Source organism: Bos grunniens, chromosome 27 (genome assembly GCF_055505025.1).
Source record: "Bos grunniens cultivar Pamir isolate PY7600 chromosome 27, Bosgru_T2T1.0, whole genome shotgun sequence".
NCBI classification, from domain to species: domain Eukaryota; kingdom Metazoa; phylum Chordata; class Mammalia; order Artiodactyla; family Bovidae; genus Bos; species Bos grunniens.
Genome location: NC_141191.1, coordinates 19,074,139 through 19,101,793, shown reverse-complemented (window position 1 = coordinate 19,101,793; position 27,655 = coordinate 19,074,139). Strand labels below are relative to the sequence as shown.

Below are 27,655 nucleotides of genomic sequence, written 5' to 3'. Positions count from 1 at the left end.
CTGAAATCAAAACTGTTTTGGAAAAGTCTGGACTTTCTAAAACATTCAGTTACCCCAAAAGAATGTATGTGTGTGTGGTGTGCAGCCATTTATTCTAAGTAGAAGTCCAGTGAAATGTTGTACAGATAATTAACAATAAGGAAGAAGACTTAGTAATACAGTTAGTACTCACAAGAGGCCTTGTTAGAAACTCTGGCCTGTTGTTTCCATCAGATTTTATCAGTCACAAATTTCAGGTAGACACTTCGCTTTTACAATAGTTTTCATGTTTTCAAAAGTCATCATGAAATCAGACAAACAGTAATTAGAACTACTGCTATTCTAGATGCTAAAAATTAACAACAATTCTGAGGATGTTATATAGAACATGATAGTAGTAAATTGAAGTCCACCTATGGAAGAAATGAAGTGGGCATGTACATACTTGCTACAAACTTTTCCTCTCACCCAGTTGTACTTAACCTATTTGAGTCCATTTTGTTACCATTCGTTTATTTTTTCATTAACATATATTACTTTTGTAGTGTTTTGTGCAGGCAAAGGTTGGATAAAAGATCTTTATTGAAATGTTATTTCCTTAGATTAAGTAATTTGACTATAATTTTTATAGAGTACATGTTTTTAGTAAAACTCATAATAACTTATTGGTGTTCAGTTCTAACTTGATTCTTAGCAAGATAGAGTTTGTCCAGTCTCTCTGTACAAGTATAGAAAAGATTCTTCAGGATCTATGCTCTCCAAGTTCTCCAATTACCTGTTCACATATGTTATTAGATTCTTTGGTCATGATAGAGACGTGTAAAATTATAAAATATGAGTGTTTGAAGGGTGATTGGAGGCCATACACCCGTGCACACGCACAGAAACATGTATATAATATACATGTTGTATTAACCCTTCCGAGGCAGAAGTCTTCCAGTCCTTTCCTCCAAATGAATTTTTAGGCCAAGAGTAGTCATGACTAATCATTCACTAAGCTTTGCCTTCTCCTATGCCACTTCAACTCTTCTCCCCTCTGAAACCTCTCTGGGGAAAAATAAAGTACTGCAGCAGAAAAGTACTGCTTCTTAGACCTGGGAGCCTAGGAATCTAAAACAGCTTAAGTTATTGGTGGAAAATCAATTTGTTCTGACACTGTTTTTGAGGAAGGATTTGAGATCAATTTACCGTAATGCTACACTTGTTCCTGCCACTATGTTTGCTCAAAGAATGACATTCTGCCAAGGAAAGAGACAAGTATCTAAAACCTTCAGTCATTCATGAATAAAAGCTTTCCTATTGGGCAGTGTTGTCTGATCATCCTTGGTGTCAATTCATATTTTCTTTGTGCCTTGCTGATATTTTTAATGAAACTCATGATTAGGATATCGTACTTATTAAAAAGCCAGGTCCTTTGTGCCCTAAAGAATTGAAGAAACATAACCAGGCTATATAAACAGAATTGAAAAAACGTAGCTTTTCTTTTAGCCATACTATATAAATGGTCTAGTAGTGGGCTTTTCATGACTGTGTAGGGGCTGATAAGTGGGCCCATTTAAAGGCAGTTCCCCTGATCTCTCACAGAATATGGGAGGGAGTGATGTCTAGAAAAGTCTGCTGTCTAGGCAGAGAAACTGCTATCAAAATAAATTAATTATCAAGTGTTTATTATGTTTTATGTTTGCCTCTCATCGTAATTCTTCATAATTATTTAAATAGTTAGTTGTCACGATATCCAGTCTTCTGAGACTTGGAAATAGACCCTAACTAGATCAAGAGAGAAGGCAATGGCACCCTACTCCAGTACTCTTGCTTAGAAAATCCCATGGATGGAGGAGCCTGGTAGGCTGCAGTCCATGGGGTCGCTAAGAGTCTGACACCACTGAGCGACTTCACTTTCACTTTTCACTTTCGTGCATTGGAGAAGGAAATGGCAACCCACTCCAGTGTTCTTGCCTGGAGAATCCCAGGGATGGGGGAGCCTGGTGGGCTTCCGTCTATGGGGTCGCACAGAGTTGGACACGACTGAAGCCACTTAGCAGCAGCAGCAGCAGCAGATAGATCAAAAGGGCTATGAATCCCTATTTGGGCAAGAGGGAGAAGAGGTTTTTTGCTGTGCTTGTGAATTTATCATATGTTAATTTTGCATTTATTGAGTATTCACAGCTTAGTGTGAACAACTAAATCTACTTAGACATATTAGGCCATTAGGGTCTTTTCATACACTGTGCATTCAAGAGTCGAGGGCTGTTTCTTACTGGGGTCAAAGGATGTAAGACAAACATTCTTTGTAATTTTCCTGAATGGTGAAAGGGTTAGTAAATACTATGAATTTTTATGTAAATATAAATATATATACATATATATTCTTTCAATAAAGAAATCTCATGCATTCTAACACTGTATTAGTGTGCAATATCCAAGATATCAGACTGTCTGGCTCCATATTCTGTGTTATCTCATATTCTGTTTGGAGGAGTGTTTCTAATGACTGTGATCTGTGAAACCATGGGGGTCCCCAAGACCTTTTCAGGAGTTGCCAAGACCTCTTCACGGGGTTCTTGAGGTCATCCTATTTTAATAATGGGACAGTTTTTTTTTCCATTTGCACTCTCATTCTTCCACGGATGTATAGTGTTTTTTTCCAAAGATTGCTTAGTAAGTGATTATGTCATCACTGTTACAGATAATAAAATGTGTCCTTGCGCAGTCTTGTATTTTAAAGACTTCTTAGTATTAACTTTTAGTAGGGAAAGGAAAATATCAGTAGATATAGCCCACATATACAAAAGCTCTTCAGAGTTCCTCAGTAATTCTTAAAAGTATAGAGGATTCTGAGACCAAAGAATTTGAGAACTGCCTTAAAGAAATAAATTCCTTATCTTCCAAAAAGAACACAATCGATAGTTTCAGTAGAAATGAATTGGCAATACAAATATTCCCTGGTCATCCTAGTGTATCAGGCCTCCCTGACATGGTTTATTTTTGGATGCCAGAATCTTCCCTATTTTCATAGAGAAATATAACTTTCTTGGAGGACAGGCTTTCATGCGTCCGTTAGAACAACGTGTCCTGCAGAACAACCCTAACTATGTATACTTTAGTTTACTTTAGTTAGTAAACAATTTTTCAGGAAGACCTACAGATCTCTCCTTACTCTTTTGCACTCAGTATTATCACAGAAATCCACCTTGAATTCAGTTATATTTGAAAGATTTGATCCTATGAAGACTTGGTCTCTTTGAGGTCATTTGTTTGTAGTTTACTATGACCAACCAAAGGCTTCTTTGGAAGATAATCTCTTTGATATTCATAATATAGGAAAAAAATTCTTGCAAGGCAGTCTGAAAAACCTTGGATTATAAGAATTATAAAATCCTTTTAGGTTACTGTCTGACTCTGATTATTGGGAGACTATCTGAAAAAGCTGCCAAATTTGACATGTTTGTGTGTGATACACACTAGAGACAGTTTTACAAAGGGATTTTTTTTCTTAAGATACAGGACTTTGATCCAGGTTTTTGTGAACCAAACACTGTTTTCAGACACTCAGTCTTTCACAAATTACGGTGGAATTCTTTATCCAATATTAAATATACATTTAATATGACAAGAATCATAATAATTTATTGACTATATTTTAGAGAAATCATCAGTTATCAGATCTTGAAGAGGTTATCTTCAAGTTCAAATGATATAGAGACCCAAAATTTTGACTCAGAAAAGGTTAATTGCAAGTTGTAGAAAAAGTAAAAGTTGATGATTTTTAGTATATTGAAGATCCGTAAATCAACCACCTGATAAGTGAGAACACTTTTCAATGTGCCAGCTGTTTTATTTGCACCAGATTTCCTGGAGTTCATGAATAATATTGATTGGGGTAGTTGAATTGATTGTGCGACAATCCCCATTAATCATTGAGACAGCTGATATGAGCGTATCAGCCTTAGGACAGTTTGTTTATTTCGTGTATATGGATGTAGCTTTAATTCCCAGCACAGGAGTCTTCAGAGAAATTTACTTAATACAAATATTTTTTTCGACTGAGTACACATTACTCCAGTGCAGTAGGGAACATGAGCTCAGGGACATGGGCTCAGCATGTTGACATTGCATTTAAGGTTTGTAACAAAGGACTTTATTCTTCACTCTCAGGCTTAGAAATGAGCTCTGGTAAATCTATACCAGGAAACCATCTGCAGGTGTATTCATGGTGAGGATAGAGTGAGCCTCTGTCCACGAAGGAGAATAAAATGCCCCTGAGCATTGTGATTATGTTTCCTGAATTTTTGCAGTTTGCTTTCTCCACATCTGGTTACAAGCAAGACCTGGATTATATGTGAATATATGTGAGATGGATGCCCCCAAAGAGATTCCCAGTTGAAAACTCTGATTCTCCCCTCAGAGTTTCTTGGATGAGTACAGAATCTGAAAGCTGGTGGCAACACAAACTAGGAGTTGACTGTGAGAAAACATTTGGGAAAGAGATGACCAACATTTGCTATCTGCATTCAGAATTTCTGAAATATGACACAAGTAAAATAAGAAAGAATATTCACAAAATATCTACAAGGGAAATTCTCTATAATATGATTAACCCCCAAGTTACATTAGACGATTTTTCTTTTTAAAAGAAACTACTGTAGAATCTTACAGCACAAAAGAATTGTGGGTAGAAGTTTATAAAAATGGAACTTGATTTTGATTTTTGTGAGCAGTTAATTTGGAATAATGTAAAACTTTTTATGTGGGGATCTCTTGAAATGCCACAATTTCTATAAAATCTAAAGGTTAGGTAGTCATCTTCTTTCCTTCTTTTAACTATTCACCTTTTGAGAAAAGTGACTTTTTCCTAGATTGTCATCTAGTATTTGTTATGTTTTTGAATTTCTTTCGGCCAAATGTTCCTTTACTTGTTCTTTCTATAGATGCTGAATTTGTGTTTTCTTTGCCTCTAATTGGTACGTAATGGTTGTCTGCTATTCTCTCTCTCTCTCTCTGCCTCAGAGAGGGACCACAGCTTGCATTTGAGTCTCAGAGGGTTTTATGACCAAACCAGTCTTGTAAACCACAGTCTGAGACCCTTGGTATAAGTATCTTACACTTCCCTATACCATAGTGTGGTCCTTAGGGTTACAGTCTACAGAATGACCACCTCAGTTTAAAGAATAGCTCTGACACCTGCCTTTTTATGACCTTGAGTTAGTTTCTTACTGTTTTGGTGTCTGAGTTTCCTCATCTGAAAAACAGAGAATCGATTATACTATAGTTGATTATAGTTTTGAAGGGTAATTTAGTTAATACAGATAAGCTAATTAGGTCAGTGCCTGGCACCCAGAATAATTTCCAGTAGCTGTTATTATTGGTTTGCTTGACCTAAGTGAACCAACAAATGTTTTTTCTCTGTTCAGAACTGTATCTTACAGTCATCACTGACATAGAATCATACTGAGAGATTATAGTAATCTCCAATTATGTAAAATCATTACCTTAGTAACTGTTGTATGAAACAGAGAAGCCCCCCTCAGATAGGGAAGGTCAAAGCTCATCATGAAATCTCAAGCAAGAATTAAATGCACAAGAACCATGGAGCGGGTATTTGATGGATTCTAATCTATGAATTTTCTCATTCTGTAGATCTGTGTTGAGGCCAAGATTTTGTACTTCTAATAAAGTGTCCCGGGTACAAATGACTATACACACACACACATACATACATACATATATATGGCTTCCTTAGTGGCTCAAATGATAAAGAATCTGCCTGCAATGCAGGTGACCTGGGTTCAATCCCTGAGTTGGGAAGATTCCCTGGAGAAGGAAATGGGCAGCCCACACTGATATTCTTGCCTGGAGAATCCCATGGACAGAGAAGCCTGGCAGGCTACAGTCCATGGATTCACATACTAATTTATATGTAGTAATATATGTAAATAATAATTATATATATAGTAATGATTATACATATTGATTGTATATAATAGTGATTACATATAATCTATGTATATATATGTCATCTTAGTAAAAAGAGAAAATACTCAGAGTACAAATGACACAAACAATGATGTTTTCATTTTTTGCCATAGCTCTCTAAATAGAATGTTGAGTCACAATAGAAAAATGTCTTTCTCACAAAACTTCTCCTTCTATGAGTGAATGTTCCCTTTATTCTTAGACATGTTGAGAGTTCTTTGAAGTCTTTTTGGAGTAGCCAGTTACCTGTGAGGAAATAAGACTAGAGGCTCAGGGAGGTTTAGAATGATTTTCTTATTTTGGGCTGTTTCTCAATGCAAGTTCATGTTGGTATGATGTGAATCTATTTGACAAAAGTGTCAAGCCTTCAGGGAGAGTTTTCTGAAGGCTGAAATCAAAGCTGCTCTGACAAATAATTCAATATTTGTTTCCTATATTTGTTCCCAAAACATTTATATATTTTATATATCTTAAAAATATTCCATACCTTTCATCATCATAATAGCATAGTATCAGGTAGATAGCAAACAGTGTATGGGAGTCAGTAAGCTAATATTAAATTGAATTAATTTTAAATATTCTAAACTTAAATTTAGACACAAATAGTGCACACACACACAAACACATTTTCAGGTCTGAAGTCTTCTCTTTTTGCTCTAATGATTTTCATCTTATTCAGCATAAATAATTCACCACTTATGTATATTATTTTCAACAAAATGCATCTTATATTATTAATATCCTATATACCAGGCACAGGGCTTCCCGGGTGGTGCTAGTGGTAAGGAATCCGCCTGCCAGTGCAAGAGATGTAAGAGAAGTGGGAAGATCCCCTAGAGGAGGGCATGGCAGCCCACTCTAGTATTCTTTCCTGGAGAATCCCGTGGACAGAGAAGCTGGGCGGGCGTACAATCCATGGGTTTCCAAGGAGTTGGAAATGACTTCGTGACTAAATAGCAGCAACTCGAAGTTCAGAGAGTTTGAATAACATTCTTAAGATCATGAAAAGACTGGTAAACAAGAGAGTCAGGCTGTGTATACCTCAGTCTGTTTACACTTCAATCTGTGTACGCCAGGTGGACTCCCAGCTCACTCACTGCATTTCTCTATAGCCTGGAATTACAGCAATAGAGTTAGAGCGGCAGGCTCAGCTCATTCAGTGGAGCCACATGCAGAAACAGTACCTGGACATTCGGGCCTCAGACTGGGAGAGTGAATCTCCTTTAAAAGAGGACTGAATGTTGATGTGTGGCAAAACCAATACAATATTGTAAAGTAATTAACCTCCAATTAAAATAAATAAATTTATTTAAAAAAAAAATAAAAGAGGACTGAATGGTCTGCTGACCAAAACTGAGTTCCCTAATTCAACTTGTAAGTAAGAAAGCTGATATTTTGGAGTCTGAGTCCCCAGCTATTTTTCATCTGGATCAAAATGTTTAGGACAAAATGATATGATTAATATACCAGTACCCAACCCACCCCAGTATTCTTGCCTGGAGAATTTCATGGACAGAGGAGCCTGGCAGGCTCCAGTCCGTGGGATTGCCAAGAGTCGGGCATGACTAAGCAACTAACACACACAACCATTACCTAACAGGCGCACAGCTGCATGGTATTTGGAAACAGAATTAAAGACAGATTTGTGGCTATAAAATCAATTCTTAATATCATACCTCAGCCAGATAGTTCAGAAAAATACATGTGTGCTCAGTCATTCTGCCAGGTCCAACTCTTTTGTGACCCCATGGACTGTAGGCCGCCAGACTCCTCTGTGCATGGCATTTCCCAGGCAAGAACACTGGGGTGGGTTGCCATTTCAAGCTCCATGTGATCTTCCCAACCCAGGGATCAAACCCGCATCTCCAGCATCTCCTGCATTAGCAGGCAGGTTCTTTACTACTCAGCCCCTGGGAAGCTAAAAAAAAAAATGTATATAGCATTTTATAACATTGATAAATGTAATTAAGACCAAGAAAATTCAATATGTTTAAGAAGCTTCTAAAGATAAAGCTTTCACATCTCCTTCATAATAGTTGCAAAGAATATGACTCTTTTTGCTTTAGTACAAGCTCATTTTGTATTCTCATCCTCTCTGAATTATTTGAAATATATTTCTAGTTTATACTTCAGCACTTCTTTCACTTTAGAATTTTTAGTTTGCATTTTTCGAAGTTGTTTTTGTTTTGGCTGATATTTATTTCATATCTTAGCAACACTTCTTTATGTTAATTTGACCTTTTCATCTGTCTTTGAAACCCTCATCAACTTGAGTAGTCTCTATTTTCTTAACTTGTCTATAAGTGTTTAACCTATGTCTGTGGGGGTCTGTGGGGATTTGTTGGTTGTGATTTCAAACCCTCTTTCAGTTCTTTCTCTCAGAAGCCTCAAATAAAGGAGGATAATTCTTTTAAGAAGTGGTGATTATAGAAAGAATGGAGCAGTACATAAACAAAATATATTGCAGTTTAAACCCATTCAAAGTCAGTAGAATATCTTTCTATTGGTGTATTTATTGTGAAACATCACAATATGCATCCTAAAAACAATAATTGCCATCATAATATTTAACATTCATTGTGTCAAGAAACTTTCTAGGTTTATTTTATATTAAGGACTATACTCTCCATAATAATACTTAATAAAATGTTGCTAAGTACTATTATTAAGCTCCAGTATACAGATAAGAAAACCAAGATAGAGGTCACACAGCTATGATGTAGCATTGTCAGGAATACCCATCGTGTGTGTGTGTGTATGTGGTTAAAGGTTATAGTCAATAAAATCCATTGCCAAATCTTAACGGAAATGTTATTTAAGAGTCAGATGAAAAGATCAAGTTTGATTCATGATGAAAAGTAGGGGCCATTTTTCTCCTCCCCGACAAAACCGCCCCAGCTCTTCATGGATTAGTACAGGACCTTTCTTACTCCTCTGGTCTCCTTGGATGATGGCTCGCTCACCATAGGTGTGAGCAGAATGGATGGGCTGACTCAGAGGCCATCAACTCTGTGATTCAGGGTCTCAGTTTCACTAGAAATTCATTCATCTGAGTCTGGAGCATGAAATTTAAATGACTTCCTTAAGACTCCAGCTGACTCCCAAAGACTAAATCTAATGTTGGGCAGAATGCCATTCAGATTGTTAATTAAAATGATGGCCAAGTATAGTTGAAAATTTGGGGACTTTAGAATCAGAGAATCTAGGGAGCAAGTTTCAGCTCTGCCATGAACTAGCTGAGTGACCAGGGACACACAAATTTTGCTTCAGAGGTCTTGTTTTCACAAAATGGTTCTGTCCTGAAATTCCTCAATTATATGGATTCAAGAGGGCATTGGAGTTGAGTGAGCTTGTCTTAGCTTGGACTGCAGTAATAAAATACCATAGGCTGAGATGGGATGGGGTGGAAGGTGGGAGGGAGATTCTAGAGGGAGGAGACGTATGTATACCTATGGTTGACTCATGTTGACGTATGGCAGAAACCAACACAATATTGTAAAGCTATTATCTTTCAATTAAAAAAAAAAGATCTGAACAAAATTAAGGAAATAATAGAAACCACATATGTAAGGAGTCATCAGTAATGAATGAATAACAATGCATTTCTCTGATGGCATCATTGCACACTGACAAAAATTAATAACAGTACAAAATAGAGAAACAACTATTTAAAGCTATGGAGAGACTCTCAGTAGATTATCATTTTGCATATATTATGCCATGTTGCTTACAATAGATAACATCCTGGTATATATTTTACATTTTAAACTAGCATTGCATTAATAAATAGTACTCACATAAATCTATAATTGTAGAGTCACTAATGTATTTTTATTTGCATGTTACTTTAAAAATATCACTATTTAATAAATAAACTACAAACACACACACGCACACACACACGCAAACAAGCTTTTCTAGTGATTCTGCCACATAGCCAAGTTTGAGAACCTTTGTAGTGCATTGAGAACATTGGAAAAGCAAAACAAAGCAAAAATACAATAGGCTGGATGATTTAAAGAATAGACATTTATTTTCCCATAATTCTGGAGGCTGGAAGTGAGAAATCAAGGTGCTGGCATGTCTGGTTCTGGTAAGAGTTTTCTTCCTGATTGTAAATGGGGCTTTCTCTTGGTGCATGCTCATGAAAAGAAAAGTGAACTCTTTCTCCTTCTTCTTATAAGGACATTTTTTTTCTTCCTGTTCTTCTAATCTTATTTCTAATTCCATCTTGAATTTCTCACCCTCTTGACCTAATCTGAATCTAACCACCTCTCAAAAGTCCCACCACCAGTACCATCACATTGGGGGTTTAGCTTCAGTAAATGAATTAAGGGGAGAGCATAATACTCATTTCATACCAGAGCTGTTTTAAACATGTCCAAACTGTGAAGTGGGATTCATAAATTTACCCTCTGTAAAGAAGCTCAGGATAATAAAAAACCACAAAATTCTTTGCTATAATTTTATCAGCTCTGTGCTGTTACAGATAGTTGTCTCACACTGATCATGCTTTTAGATTAATATTTATGATTGATAAAACAAAATTATTACTTAATAAAATGCAGTTTAATGAATAAAATTTTCAAAATTCAATGTCTTTGGTGCTGGAAATAAAAACAATACTTTCAGGTGTAGTTGATAACAGGAATGATTGTTGTTGTTGCTCAGTTGCTTAGTTGTGCCCAAGTCTGTTGTGACCCCATGTAGCCCACCTGGTTCCTCTGTCCATGGGATTCCCCGGGCAAGAATATTGGAGTGAGTTGCCATTTCCTTCTCCAGGGGATCTTCCCAATTTAGGGATTGAGTCAATGTCTCCTGCATTGGCAGGTGGATTCTTTGCCAACCTGGGAAGCCCAGTAGGAATTGTATCATGGATTTAGGGGAAAGTAATCAGTCTTTACAAAGCAAAGATGTCACTTTCCAGACAAAGTCCATATATAAAAGCTATGGTTTTTCCAGTAGTCGTGTACGGATGTGAGAGTTGGACTATAAAGAAGACTGAACAACAAAGAATTGATGCTTTTGAATTGTGGTGCCGGAGAAGACTCTTGAGAGACCCTTGCACTGTACAGAGATCAAATCAATCAATCCTAAACTAAATCAACCCTGAATATTCATTGGAATGACTGGTGCTGAAGCTGAATCTCCAATATTTTGGCCACGTGATGCAAAGAGCTGACTCATTGGAAAAGACCCCGATGCTGGGGAAGATTGAAGACAAAAGAAGAGGATGGCAGAGGATGAGATGGTTAGATAGCATCACTGACTCAGTGGACATAAATGTGAGCAAACTCTGGGAGATAGTGAAGGATAGGGAAGCCTGGCATGCTGCAGTCCAGGAGGTTGCAAAGAGTCAAACATGACTTAGCGACTGAACAACAGCAATCATTGTTTGACTAAGACATGGTAATTATTTGATATTCTGGGAGGATGATCTTCCTGGTAGAACTTAACCACATAACAAGAAATTTCTCCAATAAAGCATAAGGCATTTCTGAAAGAATCAGAATATGTGACCTATGAAGTTTGAGGTTCAAGTGACCAAGGAAGCCATGGTAGGTCATCCTCAGCTTCTCAGACTTAAAAATCAATGTTGGCAGTGTGGGTAGTCCCAGGGCATCCTGCTTTACTGTGGAGGTGGGCAGCAGAGGGAGAAGGAAGAATGCATATAGGGCATGTAACTTCAACAGAGCAGGGCAGAGAGCAGCTGGGAGGCACAGCAGGCACACAGTCACTACTTAGCAAATATTTTATTGAATGAATGAGCAAAGGCAGGTCAGATGAAACACTGATGAATACCACATACTAAGGTGTAATAGTATGGTCCATGAAAGAAGTATATGCTTGTAAGAGAGAAGAACTGAAAAATGAAAGAGTTAGGAGACCAGACAACTGTTCATAAAAGGCTTTTATACCAGATAATCAGACATTAGAAATAAAATATCTTGTCATCAAGTAAATGCATAGAGAGTCTCTAAGTATGATACATATGTAAATAGCATAATATCCTTCTTGACAAAGTGTTTATTAAGTGTTGACCTAATCTTCCTTGCTGCTTTTGCAGAAGACTGACAGTAACCACCCTATCATGATGAGACTCTGATCTACTTCTGAAGATTTTTAGGAAGAAAGGATTTCTGCCACCAGTACACACACTTGATAACAGCTTTGTTAGTTTAGGCCTTACAGGTTACCGAGTGCTTTCAGAGATTTTCTCCTTTGTATTTTTACCACCAGTGGTGTAGGAAGCACATAGTTTATTCTTGTTACAGATAAGCAAGAGGAGGCTCATTAGCAAAGGTGGTCATAATCAAGTTGCTGTTGAAGGACTGAAGTTGGGTCATTAATACAGGTCTTCCAGTTCCAAGTTCTTGCAGTGAAATCATGTTGATTCTAGATAAGTACTGTCAAAAAGTGTTTTTTCCTCCTAAACTGTGTCTCTCATACTATAATGAAGATTCAGTTTTTCTTGATTTGTAAAAAAATGAAGCTAGAGAGCATTACTGGCAGACATCTGAGACAGCTAGTTATTAAAATGATTAAAATTATCCAGTATAATTTTGTTAACCTTTCTACTTAGGCCATATTTTCTAAAACTCTTTAATCATCTTAGGTGGGTCTCATTTCAGTGTCTAATTATTAGAATTTGTGGTAAGCAGTGTGATAAAGTTACTTTACTGTTTCTTGAAAAACACAATCTGTCACAATAAGATAATTATGTGTAGAAAAATATGAACAGTTAAGAACATAACAGTACCTATCTTCTACGAATGAATGAAGAAGGAACTGCTGACAGTTAAGAGATTACTAAAATAATTGTTTCACAATACCGTGGGGTGAATTAGAAGCTAGCAGTAAAAATGTGCTTAAAAATAAATTGGCACAAGCTGCCTTAAAGAAGTGTTATTGTTCTTATAATGCTGTGGTTTTAAATTATAGTTCTTGTTTTCAAATGTTAAAATTAGAAACTTTATATCATGGGACCACAGCCTTAAACATCTTATAATATTGTGTGGTAATATGAAATTCTACTTATAAAAGCATTTTAGGTGTAACACTGTGGAAATGTGAGTTAAGGACAATAATTGTGGAGTGAATGCTTTATATTTTACAAATAAACCTTGCACATATATTGCTCACCCTATAAAGTATTATTATCTATATTTTAGCCAAGTAAACTGGAGTAAGGAGAAGCCAGAAATCCCCTCCAAATAGCACACAGGTCTTGGGCTGAACTCAAGAGATCAGACTCAATCTTCTCATTTCAAATATGGGACTTATTCCATTTTTTCACTTTCCCATTCCAAATATTCCACATGAGTCATGGAGCAATTTTCTACTTAGCCATCCCAGGCAAAAATGTAGGTGATACTATGTTTAAAAACTTTTAGTCCCTTTTGTCTCCTCTGTTTTAACAAAATGTATAGAACGTCCTTAATTATAAGAACTCAGCTTCTTTTTATACACTCAGGATATTGACACATAGGATCGCTACTCTTCTCTATTTGTTAGCTATTATCATCTTTTAAGCTCATGTGCTGGGCTTTATTCTTTTTAGAAAGAATGTATTTGGAAGTCTGTATTTACTGCTATAGCAACCTTTGCCCAAAACATTGAGTTACTTGACAAACATGGAGAAAAACAGCTTCCTCACCTATCTGAAACTCCGTGGGATTCACACATGCAATTACTGCTCTGGTTTGAAGGACTTCAAGAGATTGCAAGGACCACTGGTTGTGTCCACAAGGGCTTGTCAGTTTTTTAAACCCATGACCACATAAGTTGTTTTAAGGTGTCTTAGTATAGCTGCTATAACAATCTAGTGTTGACTGGGCGGCTTATCAACAACAGAAACATAGTTTTCATAGTCTGGAGGCTAAAAGTCCAAGATCAGGGTGCCAGCATGGTCTAGTTCTGATGAAAGCCCTCTTCTAGGACACAAACTGCTGTTTTCTTGTTATATCCTCACACAGGCGAATAGAATGAGGAAGTAAACTCTTTATGATTCTTAAAAGGACACTAATTCCATTCATAAGGACCCCATCCTCATGACCTCATCTTAATCCCAATTGTCTCCCAAAAGCCCCACTTCCTAATTCCATCACATTGATGGGTAGGGTTTCAACGTATGAATTTGGGGGGTGGGGTACAAACATTAAGTCTATAACAGAAGGAGAACTGAAAGTAAGTTGAATTTTGAGATTGGTCAGGCATGACTTTGAGTCCCAGCTCTATCCTTCCACTGAATTGTGTTCATACTTGCCAGTCTCATTTCTAAAGAAATTTAATTTTAAAGGAAGATTTGAAAAGTTAAGATGTATATTGCTATTCATTTGTGAAAATTCAGAAAGTTGAAGAAAATAGAAATTGTGTTTACTCTGAAATAAACATTAAGATTTTGAAGAATATACTCTATTATTTATGTGTATTTACTCAGAATCATATTGTAAATAGATATTTAAAGTCTGCTTTTTGCAAATAATCCTACAGTATATCATTAGTTTTATACAGCATCATTTTGAATCAGCAGTTCCCCAACTTTCTGGCACCAGGGACTGGTTTCACGGAAGCCGGTTTTTCCACAGACTGGGGAGAGGGGAATGGTTTCTGGATGATTCAAATGCATTACACTTATTGTGTACTTTATTTCTGTTATTATTATTGCATCAGCTCCACCTCAGAGCATCAGACATTAGATCCCTAAGGTTAAAGCCTCCTATTTTAAATAATTGGTTCATACTCCATGTTACAGATCACCATAAATTTAACTAATCCTCTGTTGTTGAGCATGGAAATGGTTTCCAGCTTTTTGCTGTTATAAGCAACACTTGGTGACTATCCTTATAGCTGAATCTTTGCTTGCTTTCTTTATTGTCTTCCTGGGATTTGTTGAGTAACTTTACATTTATATTTGAAGGTTTTCAACACAGATTGCCCAGTTGCACTCAAAAAATGCTTTACTAGTTGCTATTATTACCAACCACGCATGAGAATGTTGACTTCCTCTTTCCACCTCTCATTATGTACATAGCGATTCTTGAGTTTAGTGAAAATCAGGACTTCTGTCCTAAAGATAACCCCAGGTCACATATAACCAAGTGTTATATACACATAAACCATATGTCCATCAGATCCTTCATTTTCCCCCACAACGCTGGAGGCTTTTTCACTTACAACTCTCAGTGCTTTTTTTAAATACATTTTTTCATTTTCTTTCGTCTTTTGAATCTTAAGGTCTTCTTGACGCAAGAACAGAGGGATGCATGATCAAAGAAAGAAAACATTGTCAGCATTTGTTTTCTTTCCATTTGGGAATTAAAGGGAGATACATATAGAAATATGCCAAGCATGTAAGGAGCTTTAAGGAATTGAAAGTTACAAGGAAAAATGCAGTAACAAGCTGAGATGCGTAAACAGAAACCGTGGAAATGAAAGCATCCTGCAGAGAGGGTGGGCGTGATACGTACTGATTACAGCTCCTGACACGCACTTCAAGGGCCACTGAGAAAGCGGATTCTGAAGGAATACACAGCGTTGATGACGTAAACACACACACAAAGATAAGAGAGAAGAGATCACTCAGGCACTGGCCATCTGTGTGTGGGGGAGGGAAGGCGTAATGGAAGAATGTAAATGCAATGAGACGTTTATTTTAAAAGTTCAGAATCCCTTTCTTTTTCTGAAAGGATCAGGTCATTGAAAATAAGTTCAAAATTAGGAGTATATCTGACAAATAGAGAATTGCTAGAACTTAGGTGAAGGATTCTGTTACAAACATAAATTTTACCTAATAGAAATAAAGGCAAATGGACAAGCATAGCACCATTAGTTAGCAGGAAGGGATTCCCTTGCAATCTTCTAATAGAACTGTCTGATATCTTCCGTATAATATGTTTCCACTTTTAAAATCAAAAGTTCTTGCCCCAGAGTTCAATATTAGAGAAAATCTCCAAGGAATTTGTAACATTTTATGGATGAAGAAAAGATCTGGAAATTGAAGTCTGTAGTCCTTTTATAAGAATTTTGCACAGATACCCTTGAAGAATAATTCCAAGTTCTAGTCTTCTGCATCCTTAGAGAAAAGAATAGCATGTAATTTTAATTAGAAAACATGTGAGTTGTGAAAAATACACTTTTGTGCACTATAACCGAATATGTGTAATAGTTTTAATCCTCACATATATGAATGCTTTGAAGGTAGGATTGATTCATAGAAAACACCAGTGGCATCAACCATTTCCTAAAGTGATCAAGATTGCTTGGAGAAATATCAAAAACCTCAGATATGCAGATGACACCACCCCTATCGCAGAAAGCAAAGAAGAACTAAAAAGCCTCTTGATGAAAATGAAAGAGGAAAGTGAAAAAGTTGGCTTAAAGCTCAACATTAGGAAAACTAAAATCATGGGATCCAGTCCTATCACTTCATGGCAAATAGATGGGGAAACAGTGACAGACTTTATTTTTCTGGGCTCCAAAATCACTGCAGATGGTGACTGCAGCCATGAAATTAAAAGACGCTCCTTGGAAGAAAGGCTGTGACCAACCTAGACAGCATATTAAAAGGCAGAGACATTACTTTGCCAACAAAAGTCTGTCTAGTCGAAGCTATGGTTTTTCCAGTAGTCATGTATGGATGTGAGAGGTGGACTATGAAGAAAGCTGAGGGCCGAAGAATTGATGCTTTTGAACTGTGGTGTTGGAGAAGACTCTTGAGAGTCCTTTGGACAGCAAGGAGATCCAGTCAGTCCATCCTAAAGGAAATCAGTCCTGAATATTCTTGGAAGGACTGATGCTGAAGCTGAAACTCCAATACTTTGGCCACCTGATGCAAAGAAACTGAGTGAATTTGAAAAGATCCCAATGCTGGGAAAGATTGAAGGTGGGAAGAGAAGGGGCCGACAGAGGATGAGATGATTGGATGGCATCACTGACTCATTGGACATGAGTTTGAGCAAGTTCTGGGAATTGGTGATGGACAGGGAGGCCTGGTGTACTGCAGTCCATGGGATCACAAAGAGTCGGACAGGACTGAGCGAATGAACTGAACTGAAAGGGATCATTTCAAAGAAGAAATCAAGCAAAAAATGGCCTATGCTTAAAATCTGTTATTTGAGTCTAACTCTGTAAAGAATGAGATTGTAGCAGCATCTTGATATCAAGCCACTGGTGCATTCACCTTCCCTCCCTCCTTCCTCTCTCTGTGTGGTTCATGCTTGCTCAGTGACCATGTAGTCCTTACATAGTCCTAAGTGGCCTTGGTCACCAGGTAAGGTGTGTATTATGGCAGATCAGAACTGCTTTTGAAGTAGATTTTGGCTTTTCCTTTCATAGGTGCTGAGTTCACCCCTCTGCATAGGGCACATTTATGGCCATGTCATTTGCAGTGCCCACCTCCACAGGGCACCCGTCACAATGAGCTGTGAAACACGGCCCCCTGAGGTATCAGAGGCCATCCAAGTGGGCATGGTTCTTGATTAATCACCCTGATTTTCAGAAGAGAGCACTTGCCACATCTTTTACTTCGTTCATTTCCAAAGCTAACTGGCAGCATAGGTATGTACAAGGCAGATTTAAGACCAGGGTTAAAAACTTTGAATGACTTGCTGTTTCTGTTGTCACAGAAGAGATAAGAGCTCCGAAGAGCCGACAGAAAGTCCTTGTCGCAAACGTGAGAAGGAAAATCAGAACAAGTGGAATATTCTAGATTGTAAAGAAGGTAACACTTCAGTGACCTCGAGAGAGCACCTTTTGGAGCATGGTGAGCAAGTTACCCTGATTATAGGAAGTTGAGGATTGCATAGATGGAAGAAAATAGTTAATACTCGTAGGCTGCTGACTTAGATTTTAGCAGTAAGACAAGTGAAAAGGACTGAAAGATGGAGTAGGATCTTGGGGTGTTTTTTTGGTGTGTGTGTGTGTGTGCGCGCGTGCGCAAATTTTAGAAGCTTGGGTGTTATTGTACAGAAAGAAAGGAGAAAGAGAAACTGAAGCTATGAAAAGGAGACCACTAGGTGGGTAGTGGTCTACCCAGTGGGTGCCCTACTAGCAGGGCACCTCTGGCTTTGGGAGGGCATGTCACCCTGAGCCCAGGTAGCCTGGTGAGCCAATGCAGAAACACTGACACCTCTTCCTTGGGAGGCCACATTTTGGATGGTGTCTAGACGCCTCAGCTAGCCTTCTGTAGCTAAAAATGCATGCTATTACTAATAGGTGGGGTCTTTACAAGGGTATTGAAATCAGGGCTGTTTATCCCAAGCCTTTGGTTTTAGGTTACCGCGCAGAGCTACAAACTGCGCAGTGCCTCATGTCGGGAGGTTCATTATTTTGTACTACAACATAAAAGAGATGTCTGGGGCTCCCATGCATGCAGTTAGCTCATAACTCTGCCGTCCCTTCCTGCAGAACACCATGGGGACTATATCTTTCTACTTTTACATACATCTCAGATTCCTCTCTAGTAACTTTTCCCTGTTCCCAGGCGGCTGTTAATGCTCCCAGTAGCTCTCCTGGTTTTGCCTGTAGACAACATTCTCGGGAGAAGGCGGGAAACAGACACTGAGGTTTTCTTTAGGGGTGCTCCTGCCACGGCTGAGAGGTCAGAATGCAAGGGACAGGAATGCTCATTCCCAAAGATAAAAATGTCCTGTCTGAGTACATTTGATACAGTCTAATAGAAGCTAGCACATAGCCAGTTGTGTTTAGTCTTTTTCCCAGGGAAAATTTTCTACAGCATTTTGAATGTATGAATCTTATAAAGTGCCTTTCTTTTTCTGACATGACGCAGATGAGTGGCAGTGAGGTGAATGGGCCACCTAGCTCAACCTTTGTAAAGTGAAAAAGCTTTTAACCTGGTGGGGTGGTTGATTTTAATTGTATAGGAGGACTGCACTCTAAGAAGGATTCCTATTTACGTTTTATCTATGTTCATAAGCAAACATTTTGCTGTATATAAATTCAAAGAAACTTCCGTACTATCAATGTCAACTTGGCAGAAAGAAGTAGAGTTTAAAAAAAATAAAGTATGGTCACACAAAATGAAGCCTTTTGACGTTTCAGCACTGTGTTGGTATGCAAAAAGTCCACTGTCTCCTGAACTGTTACTCTTAAGTTTTGCTGTTGTTCAGTTGCTCGATTGTGTCCGACTCTTTGCAACCCCATGGACTGCAGCACGCCAGGCTTCCTGTCCTCTACTGTCTCCCAGAGTCTGCTCAAACTCATGTCCCTTGAGTTGCTGATGCCATCTAATCATCTCATCCTCTGTCACCTCCTTCTCCTTTTGCCCTCAATCTTTCGCAGCATCAGGGTCTTTTCCAATGAGTCGGCTCTTCGCATCAGGTGGCTAAAGTATTGGAACTTGAGCTTTAGCATCAGCTAGTTTATTAAGTATAACAAGTCAAAAGAGAGAAGTGTGAGGTTAAAGAGAAATATGAGTCATGGACAGTGACTTCCATGTGAAAGATTCCAATCTTCCATCTGAAAGATTCATAATTTCAATTATTTTAGAGTTGTATTACTTCAGAGAAAAAGGAGACTACGTATATAAGTTGTCATGATATTCGACTGCCTTCCAAAGTGATGGAAATAAAGCTGATGTGGATTTGAAAGTAGCACCTTGCTGCTCCACAGTAACAGAACTTCCCTGGTGGTACAGTGGCTAAGAGTTTGCCTGCCAATGAAAGGGACATGAATTTGATTCCTGGTTCTAGAAGATTCCACATGCCGTGGAGCAACCCTACTCCACGCACCACAGCTACTGAGCCCTCATGCCTAGAGCCTATGTTCTGCAACAAGAGAAGCCACCACGATGAGAAGCCTGTGCACAACAAGGAAGAAGAGCCCATAGGAGAAGGCAATGGCACCCACTCCAGTACTCTTGCCTGGAAGATCCCATGGGCGGAGGAGCCTGGTAGGCCGCAATCCATGGGGTCACTAAGAGTCGGACACGACTGAGCAACTTCACTTTCACTTTTCACTTTCGTGCATTGGAGAAGGAAATGGCAACCCACTCCAGTGTTCTTGCCTGGAGAATCCCAGGGACGGGGGAGCCTGGTGGGCTGCTGTCTCTGGGGTCGCACAGAGTCGGACATGACTGAAGCGACTTAGCAGCAGCAGCAGCAGCAGCAGCTCTTGTAACTAGAGAAAGCCTGCATGCAGCAATGAAGACCTAGTGTAGCCAAAATTAAAAAAAAAAAAGAGTAGTAACAGCTACTGCTGAGTGTCCATGATGAGCTAGGCCTTATGCCAAGGACTGACTTCTGTTAGTTTGAATTTCCATAGTAACTTTAGAGGTTAGAAAATGCCAACCCATTTCATCCTTGAGGCAACTGGGGTTCAGAGAGGAATGATGGTCAGACACTTTGCATGTGGAAGTGCTGGGCCCTGAAGGCCACCATCTTTTGTCTGTCTCTTGATGCTCATTCTGTTGTAGGTTTTGCTGTCTGATGCACTGAAAGATGCATTTTGAGATGAAGTCAAATGTTGGAAGAGGTGTCGGTGTCTCCAAAAAAGCACTGCATTGAGATGTAGCTGGGGCACCTTGAACAGACCAAGGTTACCTAGGTAGAATGTCCCTGAACCCTTTCCACCCTTGAATTCTCTGGCAAATCACCTGTGTTACATATAAGACTTAGACTCATTAAATATCTATTCCAAGAAGAGAGCATAAAAGAAATATCCTCTCCTCCCCCAACAAGGAGACAACAGTTGCTGCTGCTGCTGAGTCACTTCAGTCGTGTCTGACTCTGTGCGACCCCATAGATGGCAGCCCACCAGGCTGCCCCATCTCTGGGATTCTCCAGGCAAGAACACTGGAGTGGGTTGCCATTTCCTTCTCCGATGCGTGAAAGTGAAAAGTGAAAGTGAAGTCGCTCCGTCGTGTCCGACCCTCAGCGACTCCATGGACTGCAGCCTTCCAGGCTCCTCCATCCACAGGATTTTCCAGGCAAGAGTACTGGAGTGGGGTGCCGTTGCCTTCTCCGGAGACAACAGTACTGGAACATTGTACCGCCACATCCACAGTCCTGCCCAGGCAAAGGATCCCCCGCAAAAACCTTTTCTACTTTGCCCTTAAATATAAATAAGACTCTGTCATATCCACAATTTTGCTGCCAATAACTATGAAAAAATAGACACAGATTTATTAAACTTGGCCTGAAATTTTATCTGGATCTTTACAGAAAAAGTTTGCCAAACCTGTGCTCTAGAGGGATTAAGTGATTTTAGATTGGATCATTCTTTTTATGTTTCATAATCTTAACATAAACACAGCTAATTTGGAAAGGTGATTTTTCCAGTATCCGCATGTGTGGGGCGAAGACAATGACAGAGCTTCTGTCTGGAACCTGTTTTCCGTGGTGGAATCCCATTCAGTGCCTCGACTGGCCTTTCGGAGGACACCTATAGATGTTTGCTGGTAGGAAAGTAATGCTGACCAAGTTTCAGAGTTCTTAACTCTTATCTTTGCTCCAACCGTGAGACCACCTGATAAATTATTCTTTCCAAAAGCAGACAGGCTGGTCTGTCTATTTTCTTCCTCAGAAAAACAACGACAAAGACCAACGTGTTTCTTTCATTATTCACAAGTGAAACCTCATCAGCTGCTTCAGCAGACTCCTCTGCTGAGAGTTCTAACAGGCTCTAAACTTCAATTCAGCATCAGGCATGTGTGAACAGGCTTCAAAGGCAGCTTCCATCTTTCCTGTCCTTGTAGGATTATAGCCTTGAAATCCTTGAGGGACATGATGGCTTCTCTTGAGAGAAATCGGGCTGCCGTCTAAGTGTGAGTGATGTTCAGAGAGACACTAAAGAAGCCTGACGTTTGAAGTTGTGACTGAGTCTGCTCTGCACTCTTCAGACAGCCTGCAGTACTTTCTGTCTTGTTTACTGCTGCCAACGGGTCATTTCATGAAAAGTCACGAGTTGGAGTCACAGTGCTGTTATTTCCAACCACTCGTTTACTTGCAAAAACACAAGCAGGAACTTCACAAATAGAGTTTTCCAAGGCCAAGCTAATGGGGTAAGAAAGACTGCACGTAGGTTCCCAATGACCCAGGTTTAAACTAAGATTCTGCTGTTCCTCTTCAGTGTGGCGACAGGTACCTAAGTCCTCTGAGTTTTGGTGCCTTGGCTGGAAAATGGGATGTTTCCCCTGGGTTGTTTTGACGATAAAATGCGGTAAGTCACAGACCTAGTTTTCAACATAGCAGCTGTGCAATAAACATTATTCTATTATTTCCATTCACTAGAATTCTGAACATTTTCATGTTTGAGGATGTATGATGCTTAAACCTGGACCACTGAAGCACTGTTCTTAAAAAAAGTTAAACCAACAGACATGTATACACGAGCACGTACTGCTGACTTGTGTGTAATGTAAACATGACCTCGACACAACTTTACAAGGAGGGAAGCTCCAGTCTGTCTCTGACAATGTGAGAGTCCCTTCTCTGGCTCAGAGTCTTTACCAGCAAAGGGAGAGGATGGAAGCAAATGCTCTTGTCGGGTGGCATAAAATGCTTATTTCTCAGATGTATTCAGATCCTGATTCCATTAGGGGAATGCTGGTATATTGTTCACAGGTCTCAGAATCCACTCTCCTTGTGTTTTCATTTGAAGTTGTACACGGTATGCGATGCATTTATGTTTGGCTTGGGGATGTCATTTTGCACTTTAACATATGTACGGATATGAGTGTTTGGAAATGCGCTTTAATCAAAGTGCTGAAGTGCCACTCTCAGCTTTTCCTTCTGCCTTCTGCTCAGAGCTGTCCCTGGCTCCCTATCCCCTGCTGAGTGCCTAAATCACAATCTCCTCTCTCCCTGATGACAGTTATTGGGTTAAGCTGGCCTTTTCTGTACTCTATTTCTTTTTCTTGCTTTCCCTTCCTCAGTGGATTTTCTCATCACTACTTTTCTCATTTGGGGGGAGACAATGAAGTGCTTTGGTTGCTGATGAGTAAATGGCATGTAGAAATGAAAACCAGAGATACTATAAACCATATTAACTGTTAGCTACTCTGTTTAATTATATCCGTATGAACCATGAAAGATAACTGAAAGTTGACCAAGTTATCTTCCAGAGAACAATGGTTGTTTATACTTAGTTTTTGTCTTCTTGTGGCTGATTTCCTTCACTGAACTGAAGTGAGATGTCTGTGCTCCTGAGACTCATGCTTTGCCCTCTCGTTTTTTGGTATCATGCTGCAAGCTATTATTATGAGTACAGTAATGAACAAAATAAATCCTCTTACTGTAGGCAGATAATCTCTACTCCACGAGATAATTATCAGATCTCATGGGAATTTGTTTTTAAATTCACTTCATAATGATGGCTCTTTTCTCTGAAGATGCTTCATCACCTCTAATAGAATGTAATCACAAACCAGGGTGGGATACGTAGTGGTTGTTTAAAATCCATCTTTTAAGAGGAAAGGAATGGAGTCAGTTAATTATATCTAATGGCCCTTGATCTCCCATGAGGATAGTCCTTCCCACCTGACAGCAAACAGTGGTTTGAGAAGCCAGGAAATCTGATAAGTAGCTTTTGTTTGGTAAAAGGTGAGAGGTCTGCTTGTGTTATACGTCAAGGCTACTGTCTAAAAGAGAAGCACTTAGAACTGCATATTCCTTAAAGAAAAACTGACAAGCAGAATGAGTGTCAGAGCTAATACTCTAAAAAATAAAAATAGGAAGACCTTCTGAATTTTAAATCATCTCACAGTCTGTAAATATAGGTTTTTCATTTAATTGTAGAAACTCTCGTGAATGTTTTACATATCAGCAAATATAGCAGGTAATGAACTGTTGATTTGAAAGAAGTTCAGGAAATGCAGAGCTTAACTGAATTGTCTATTTTCCATTGGAGGATAAATTGATGTAGTAGGAGAAGGGGGGCAGTCTATTGATTCACTCCCCAAATCCCTCTGATCCCTACTGATAAAAGAAAGGGAGTCTAAGCCTGGTTTTCATCCAAAGTATAATCCTGTGTAGAGAGAAGTACCTGGGTCTCCTCAAATCTAATCTCATCATCACAATAGTTGGCCTCGTGACCCATTTTGAGTTTTATCAGCACCTCATGTATAAAATAGCAGTTGAATCTGCACATAGAAGCAGATTCCTGCTATGTGCTAAATGAAGTGCTGTGGATTATATCTTGCTGGTAAGAGACAGGAATACAGATAGTCTTTCCTAGAATTTTTCCCTTTCACTCATTTCTGAAATTAAGTTGAGGCTAGGCTGTGGTAGAGATTCTTGGTTCCAAGGAGAGGTGGACCACTTTACTAACACCTCAGCCAGTCTTAAAATGCTAAGTTGGATCCTAGCGGAGTCAGCATAGTAAGCAAGGAGAGGAGGATCACAGTGAACTGGGAAAGAGAAGAGACTCCATTTTAATATGTTACCAGCATACCTAACACCTATCCATTGTACACCTGTTACGCGCCAGGCACAGTGTCTGGTGTTGTCGGATCAGAAGGTGAATTGGACACAGTTCAATTACTTGGAAGAAGTAAACAAGCAAATCAGATCCACACCAAAATACAATCAGCTCTATGACCAACATGCAGCCGCAGTGCTAAGAGATAACACAGGAGAATCTAAGTGATAAAGAAAGGAAGTTCCCCCAAGATCTGAGTGATGAGAATAATACATCATGCCTTTTACATCCAGGAGGAATATATGGATGCTTGATCTGCATGACTCATTGGACAGACACAAAGTAGGATCTAAAGCAAAAATCGCAAATGTTGAGGGTAACAAAGAGGTGGTTAGAGGAACAGAGGGTACCCAGTCAGTGAGAGGACCTGCGTGCTGATCAAGGAGTTAACAGTTTATCAGGAAAGCCCTGCAGACTCATTGAAGGATGTTAAGCAGAAGATTGACGTGTCCATATATGTGATTTAAATATAGCCTCTGGTGGCTGTGGGGAAGGCACATGTGGGGAACCAAGACCAGAGCAGGAAGAATATTTTTATACATTATTTTTTTATTGGAGTATGGCTGCTTTACAATGTTGTGTTAGTTTCTGCTGTACAGCAAAGTGAATCAGCCACATGTATACCTATATCCTCTCTTCCTTAGATTTCCTTCCCATTTAGGTTACCACAGACCATTGCATAGAGCTCCCTGTCCTATGCAGTTGGTCTTAATTAGTCACCTGCTTTATACATAGTAGTGTATGTATGTCAATTCTAATCTCCCAATCCATCCCACTCCCCTTTCCCCCTTTAGTATCCATACATTTGTTCTCTCCATCTGAGTATCTGTTTCTGCTTTGCAAATAAATTCATCTATACCATTTTTCTAGTTTCCACATATATGTGTTAATATATATTTGTTTTTCTCTGGCTGAGTAATATTCCATTGTGTATGTGTGTGTATGTGTGTGTGTGTGTGCGTGTGTACCACATCTTCTTTATCCATTCCTCTGCTAATGGACATGTAGGTTGTTCCCGTGTCCTGGCTATTGTGAATAGTGCTGCGAGGAGTATTGGGGTGCATGTGTTTTTTGAAATTATGGTTTCCTCTTGGTATGAGCCCAGTAGTGGGATTTCTGGGTTGTATGGTAGGTCTCTTTTTATTTTTTAAAAGGACCCTCTATACTGTTGTCCACAGTGACTGTACTGATTTACATTCCTATAACAGTATAAGAAGACTTCAGAAAACATGGAATCAGTGCAAGAAGTAATCACAGCCTGAATAGTAATCATTAACTTTAAATATGTCATAAACCAGTAGGATGCTAAGTATTTTGTAAACGTGTCTCATTTAATCCTTATAACACACCTACAGAATAAGTACCAGATACCTATTTTAAAGATAAAGGAGCTGAGATTCAAGGGATTTGGAAACCTTGGTTGAGATTGCACAGATATTGGTAAACCAAAATTTGGACAAACAGAATCAGATTTATCTGACTTTAGAATATATGTACCAGGAGGCATCAGATAACACGTCCTGGGCAATGACGAGAGGATCTTAAGGGCCAGTTCAGGTGTAGACACAGAGTTTGGGAGAAAAAACAATGAGGTATATGTGGACAGTGTTAAATGTGAGGTGCCTGTTAGACATCTAAAGAGAGATGTCCCTTGAGCAGGTATATACTTAGCTGGAGTTTGAGAGGGTCTGGGCAGGCTAACCATCTACAGGCCAATTGCAGAAAATCACATAAATGGTTACTCACTCACAAAGAAATACAAAGTGAAAAAACTGACAAGTCAAGACAAAACACTGGGATGTAGAACTAAGCAAAAGAGAAGCCCATGAATGAAATCTGAATGGTATCCAAGATGAGTCTGGTGTAAAGTCAGCCTATCCATGTTAATTATGCTTTTTATGTACACAAGGTACTGCCTTGGGCCCTGTAGTTGATGCAAGAAACTAGTGTGACATCAGAATTTCCCCCCAAAATTACAGAAGTGATGTTGGGAAGAAAGTCACATACACACAGTTAAAATTGTTATAAAAATTCACAAAACCACTAAGCAAAGTAAGAAATATCACCAGGCAGGATGCCATACATTTCCCCTGTAAGTGGTTTAGGAAATGAGGGTTCTAAGCTAGGGGTATTAGTGAATCACTGGGGAACTGAGTGAACAAGAAGGGATTTACAGAAATTATAGAACAACTGATCTCAAATTTAGCTGTGCATCAGACTCAGCAAGGCATCTTGTTTAAAATGCAGATTTCCAGGCCCTTCCCTCAGTTGATCTGATTCAGGAGCTTGGCATTGGGCTCAAACGTCTGAATTGTTAATAAGGACTCCAGGTGATTCAGAAGCAGATGATCCATCAACCCCAATTTGAGCAGCAATATCTTAGAAAATGTTAAAATGAGGACAGATGTTGAGCGGTGCCTAGTATGTATGCTGGGGGAAGGGCTGGATGTTTAAGGTGAAGAAAAAGCAAGAATGAAATCAAGACAACATAAGAAATGAAAGACTATTTTCACAGATGGCCAAGAGAGTCCAGGTAGGGAAACACAGCAAGACGAAAATGAGACACAGAGACCTCCCTCACTGAGAACCTTGATTGTCATTGGAGGATTTGTTCTCAACTGAAGAGATCTCGTTGGTACTGAATGTTGTATCTCACTCAGTAAAGTGTTGCTTTTTGGAGTAGATAATATATGTCACATTGCCCTTGCTGTTGGAGAGTCTGCAAGTTCTTCTTGAGAAATACTGAGTTTGAGATCCTTAGAAAAAGAAGCCAAGACATAAGAAAGGAATGAGGTTGAAGTGATTTGAGCAAAATCAATAAAATGCTCCATAGCAAGTAAAATGCATAGGTTTCATCAGGTTATTTTAGTTGCCCCGTAACTGTTTGTCAGTCTCCCCAGGTGGCCCTGGGGGATGTGCAGGAGGTGTGAGAGAGGCGGGCTCAGTTCCTGAGTTGAGAAGATCTCCTGGAGAAGGTGGTAAGGAGTTGGACATAGCTGAGCGCACGTGTGCGCGTGTACGTACACACACACACACACACGGCCATTTGTCAGCTAGCCCCTCTTGTTTCATTTAGGCGCTTACTCTTCTGAGAATTATGAGTTTCAGAAGCTCTTTTTGCTTCCTACAAAGTGATATTTAAAAACTCATACTTAAAATATACTACCAGACATTAATTACTGTTAGTAACAACTCATGAAATTACTTCTCCAAACCATAGATGTGAAAATTCAGGAAAAGAAGTGGGAATTTAATCCAAGACTCT

At 39.1% G+C, this 27,655-nt stretch overlaps 1 protein-coding gene across 48 annotated transcripts in view; it reads left to right on the top strand.

Annotated features, from left to right (window-relative positions):
- Positions 1-27,655, top strand: part of LOC147343605 (uncharacterized) — a 352,125-nt gene that overhangs the window by 214,394 nt on the left and 110,076 nt on the right. For 22 of the 48 annotated variants that reach the window (XR_015156166.1, XM_086380177.1, XM_086380175.1 and 19 more), the window contains one exon: positions 17,580-17,716. The exons of the other annotated variants lie outside the window; for them this stretch is intronic. Coding sequence is in view for 21 of the 22 variants with exons in the window: in XM_086380177.1 (XP_086236303.1) it covers positions 17,580-17,716 (137 nt within the window). In the remaining variant the exon portion in view is untranslated. The remainder of the gene's footprint in view (positions 1-17,579; positions 17,717-27,655) is intronic. 48 annotated transcript variants of the gene reach the window in all.